Source organism: Zea mays, chromosome 2 (assembly GCF_902167145.1).
Source record: "Zea mays cultivar B73 chromosome 2, Zm-B73-REFERENCE-NAM-5.0, whole genome shotgun sequence".
NCBI lineage: Eukaryota > Viridiplantae > Streptophyta > Magnoliopsida > Poales > Poaceae > Zea > Zea mays.
In genome coordinates this window covers 162,726,989-162,732,724 of record NC_050097.1, presented here as the reverse complement: position 1 = coordinate 162,732,724, position 5,736 = coordinate 162,726,989, and the positions used below count along the sequence as shown (strand labels likewise).

Sequence of the window (5,736 nt, the reverse complement as noted above, 5' to 3'; positions counted from 1 at the left end):
CGGTCCGGCCCCAAGGCCCGGATGGTCCGCAGTACAAATGAACAGGATCAGTCCGAAGTAAACATACTTCGGACCCCACTGGAGGATCGCGGACGGTCCGCCCACATGGCCCGGACGGTCCGCACAACCCGAGACTTAGCAATTTTTCAAACATGCTTTTTAAAAGATTTTTAACTCTTGAAATTGGAAGCGTTGTTAGTCCTCATGCAAATGCAACCACTAGATGCTCTATGAGGCACTAAGTTTGACACAGACAAACGTCATTGACCCCTTTTAATAGTACGACCATCTAGCCTACTAATCCGGTCAAATAACTTCTCTAAACTCCTGGACACCGGCAAAAAGAAAACCTATGCTATACCTTTGCCTTCACTTGATCCACAACCAATGCTTATAAATTTCCAAGATTTTCTGTTCTATGTGGTCCAACCCTGCATTCTTATATCTCCAAGAACCGTTAGTCCACAAACAATTGTCATTAATTACCAAAACATCACTAAGAGGCCTAAATGATTCACAGCCGTACGAGGGAATTCGGGAGTGGGCAGGGGCGTGGGAAGGCGCCAAATTCGGGAGCGGCGCGGACGGGGGGGGGGGGGGGGGGGCAGGCGGGGGCTATGCGGAGGTAAAGTGGAGGCGGGGCCACATGACAGACTCTGATAGGGAGGCGAGGCGCGGCCACCAGGCGCCCACTTTGGTGTCTTAATAGTAGTAGGGACTAGCCAGTTGCCCGTGCTTTGCTACGGTTGTTATATAATCCCTTCGTCGCATAATATAAGGCGTAACTACTTTTTGTTCTTGTCCCACAATATAAGGTATGCTCTCTCTATGCATACGTACATCGATGCAGTGATATAGAGAGAATTAAATATATATTTTGGTCTTTGAACCAAAGGTGGTTACGCCTTATATATTGGGACGGAAAGAGTATCATATAAATAGGTATTGAAATATTTATTTAAATATAATTATTGTTTATTTCTAAACACTAATGTATGTGTTGTCTGTTCGTTAGGCCTAAACAGAGGGGTGTGGTTTTTCGAGTGCTCGCTCTGCACTATTTTTGGTGCGGTGTAGTGGGTGGGCTCAGAGTGTCAACGCGGAGGGTAAAGTTATGGTATCACCAGATGCCCATATTAAATTTTTAATAGAGTAGTATAGATCTATATCATAACTACTATTATCCAATTCACCATGCTCATAAAAATGTTTCACACCGCTATTTAGTATACGCGCATGGGCGCACGTAATATACTAGTAACGTTAGATAGAAGATAAAAATGTGCTAACAAAAGAAGCCTAACAAAATAAGTGGGTGTTTAAATACACGAGAGCTAATAGTTAGTGGCTAAAATTAGTTGAGACATCCAAACAACCTAACTAATAGTTCGGCTATTAGATGTTTTTGTAAATTAATTAATAGTTAGGTAGCTATTTGTTAGTTAGCTAATTCCACTAACAATTTTTAGCTAACTAACTATTAGTTTTAGTGCATTCAAACACCCTAAGTACTACTTGAAAAAGCTTTTTTTTTTCAATTTGGCATAAGAACTCCAGCTTGCGTTGGGGAAGGGCGCGTCCCTGAGAGACGAAGGAAGAGAGCCTAGGACTGACTCACTGACCCGAACCCGTTCCCGGCGGGACTTCCTCTCGAATCGTCCCAGTCGAGACCCTAGTTGCCCCACGAACCGAGGATCCAAGATGAGTTTCCTGTTCGGGAAGAGGAAGACGCCCGCCGGTAAGACCTTCCAATCCTGAAAGATTCGCTGTGGAATTTGGTCCGATTGCTTGGTCTAGTTGCGCAGTTTGTTTTTTCTATGTTGGATGATGATGAGGTGTTCCTTAGAGATTTATAGACACCGACGATGTCTTGTGCTCGGCGAAACCATGGCCGAGGTTGAGAGGATTCCATGGCACAAGTCAGGAGCATGTAATTGGAGAGTGGCACGAGCTCGGAATTTCAACGTAGGGGCTTCCGCAAGACTTGTGATATGCTGGAGTTGGGCTGGCGGCTACTGTACTTTCTTAGTTTAGATCTGTAAAAGCTTTCCACCTCTTTGGATTCTCCAGCAAAATCAGTTTGTAATATACTGCAGTAGTTTTGAGGGACAATAAGTCACACATATTTTATGGGAAACATCTTTCATGTCTGCATTCAACAACATAACCTTACATTTCCTACTTTATTGTTTGAACGAAACATTTCCTACTTTATTTTTTGAACAAAACGTTTCCTACCTTATGACTTTATCTCTTTTGCCAGAGCTGTTAAGAGAAAACAAGAGAATGCTAGATCGATCCATCAGGGAAATTGAGCGAGAGAGACAAGGATTGCAGGCCCAGGAGAAAAAGCTCATCACTGAGATCAAGAAAACAGCTAAAGAAGGCCAGATGGTATGAACTCTTATAACTTTTGGAAGTTAGAAGTCATATTTTGATTCTATTTCTGTTATTCTAGCCTGCTTGATATTTAGAATTATTGGAAGTCGTTTTTAAATAAAAAAGAATTCTTTTTGGGGAATAGGTTATGTTTCAATTAACCTTCAGCCATAATGATGTAATGTTGTAGAAATCCTATGCATACAATTACAATAGTTACCATGCATGTGGGAACTGGGGACTTCAAGAATCAAGATATGTCCACGTACCTGAAAATAAATCTGTACGTTTAGTTGAGAGACACATGTTACCACAATAAAGTCAGGAAAATTTGACTTTTGGCTGCTGGTCTGTTGGTTTGTTGCCACCTATGGCATATTACATTTTCTTAGACCCATATGTGCTGTGTCGCTTGTCATAGATCCGTTCTGTTCCCAAGCTTGCAAGACTCAGATAGATCTAGGGGTCTAAAACTTATATTCTAAATTTTATTTTATTTACTTCAATAGTTTAGCAATTCAATGTCTTGCGTCTTCAATTGACAACACATAAATGTACAAATTCTGTGTGCATTGTTAGAATTTCATTCATTTTGCATGTAGTGTTTGTGTTCTGACTTTTTGTTACTGTTATAGGGAGCTGTCAAAGTAATGGCCAAAGATCTTATTCGCACCCGGCATCAGATAACAAAGTTCTACCAACTCAAATCTCAACTCCAAGGAGTTTCTCTAAGAGTTCAGGTAGCCATGTGTTTGCTCTTATCCTCTCTTTATCTTGGGACCTTACATTCACTTTGTCAAATATCGCTATCATGTTACATTAAGTTACCCTAGTTTATGTTGGTCTAGTGACCAACCAGTGTCGTCTACTGGCCATCAAAACCAGGAGAGGTAAAAGTTCATAATTTTTGCTGTCTCAAATCCCATGGGCTTTCTACAGCATTATTTTGTGCTGCTTTGTTATTATTTGACTTAAAAACAGCTTTATGGTGAAGTCCATATTTTTATATGATTAATTAAGTTTTGCATTGCATTCATTCCCCTTCCCCTTAACGTTGGATATGCGCAACTGTTGCAGACACTAAAATCAACTCAAGCTATGGGTGATGCCATGAAGGGTGTCACAAAGGCAATGTCCCAAATGAACAGGCAGCTAAATCTACCAGGATTGCAGAGGATAATGCAAGAGTTTGAGCGACAGAACGAGAGGATGGAGATGGTGAGTGAAGTGATGGGAGATGCCATAGATGATGCTTTGGAAGGAGATGAGGAAGAAGAAGAAACTGAGGAGCTTGTGAATCAAGTACTTGATGAAATTGGCATTGATATCAACCAAGAGGTGATTACTGTGATAATTATACATTTTTAAGCTTTCAAAAAAATTGTCCAGTGCCTTTTTAGTTTCTTAAACATGCTTTCGTTATTGGTTGTGTTTTATACAAATGCCACTGAGTCACCAGGTCGTGGATTCGAAGCAACCTCTCCGCATATACAAGGGGAAGGCTTGTTTTGGTTTATCCCTTCTATAGACCCATTGGACCTGCCTTCTTTTCTATGTGTGCCACCTATATCAAAATATTTTATGATGTCGGGACATTGTCCATGTTAGAAATATCTCTACTATGGTTCTTTTTTTTTAGAAACTCACTGCATCCAACATTGAATTAATGTAGAAATCATGCACATGAGGAAGTTATAACTCTAGTAATGCTAAAGCTGACTTTTTAAAGTGTCGCCATGGCCATGTGCTAGATCGGAACTGATGCTTCTGAGTCTGCATGGATAGGTGTTTGATTGGAGATTACTGCAGAGTGAGAAGATTTAGTGTCTATATATATATAACCATATTTTGTATTTGCAGCTTGTTGGAGCTCCGTCGGCCACTGTTGCTCAACCTGCTTCTGTGGGAAGGGTCGCCCAGGCTGAAAGTGCTGGGAATGCTGACAGTGGTATCGACGCTGATTTGCAGGCAAGGCTAGACAATCTGAGGAGAATGTAGGTGCTACACTAGCAAAAAGAGTAGTGCCTTCAAGCACTGTTCCTGCGAATGTGAATGAATACCTGATCGATCAAAGCGGTTACAAGCCAATGTGTATGTTGAAATGAATGAAGTGTTCAATATGCCGGTAGTAATAACAAATGATGATTATATATTTATTACATGTATTGTCATATGCAATTCTTCCCCTCTTTTTACTTTTTTGTGCATGCGTGGTTAGAATTTTTAATTTTTGCTTTTTTCGGCACGCAACACACATTTCTCCTATGTATGGCTAGACTTTTTATTTTTTCTTTGCCACATGTAGCACACATTTTTCATTTTTTTGCATGTTTGCTGCTTCATTTATTGTATTCACATACATTTAGTAATTTTATAGTAATTGCTCAGTAATAGATGCAGTTGATAATATTGCATCTTCAAACAACAATTTTATAGCAGTAATTGTCTATTAATAGAAGCAATCATGCAATCAAAAATTTTACTGTAGTCATCGTTCAGTAATAGATACGGTCATCGCTTAGTAAAATATGGCTAAATAGATGGGCATTATGAATAATACCCATATAGCTCATCTATTTTTACAATAATGTCCATCGGTAATAGGCCAACTATCGGATTTGAACCGATGACTCGCATTACTAATGTGATGCTCTAACCTCTAAGCTAAGTGTGCTTGTATAACAGAAATAGTGTAACAAATAAAAATATATATAGGAAATATGTAAAATGTCATATCTTAATTATTAATCTTAGTTATTAACTAGTTCTAAATTGGAAGTTCCTCTTAGATAGAAAAAATACTAGCGCTAGCATAATGAATTTACATATATTTTTACAATAATGTCCATCGGTAATAGCGCTAGCATAATGAATTTAGATTATGTAAAAATAGATGAGTATTATTGTAAATTCGTATAAGGTTGGTTTGTCTCTTTTATAAATAGATAAACAATACACTACATAATGTATCTTTAGCCAAGTGCTACAACTTCGTATAGCTTAGCCTTCGAAACACCTCCGTGCTATCTTGCCTTAAGAAGCCGAACGTATGATTGTAAACTTATTTCATATGAAAAGAGAAATAAAATGTTAAGCCAAATGAGATGAGTTTTTTATATCTTCATTATATGAAAAGAGAAATAAAATGTTAAGCCAAATGAGATGAGTTTTTTATATCTTCATTATGCTTTGTGTATTCCATTTTATTACACTTTATCCTTGTCCTTGAGTTGTTATCCCGAAGAGATAACATTTCAAGGACGAAGGTTTCCATTTAACTTTGTGTTGCCTTGTTTTTGATTCTATATAGCAATTGAAAACAAGTGACCAACAATATATTTCATGTATATGTCTATA

At 38.6% G+C, this 5,736-nt stretch overlaps 1 protein-coding gene across 1 annotated transcript; it reads left to right on the top strand.

The window, feature by feature from the left end:
* Positions 1-1,575: 1,575 nt before the first annotated feature.
* On the top strand, positions 1,576-4,550 carry LOC103647208 (vacuolar protein sorting-associated protein 2 homolog 1-like). The gene is given in 5 exon segments (NM_001301612.1): positions 1,576-1,738; positions 2,264-2,394; positions 3,015-3,119; positions 3,457-3,717; positions 4,240-4,550. Coding segments are annotated over 5 exon segments (672 nt in total). The 5' UTR covers positions 1,576-1,701; the 3' UTR covers positions 4,378-4,550.
* Positions 4,551-5,736: the final 1,186 nt, after the last annotated feature.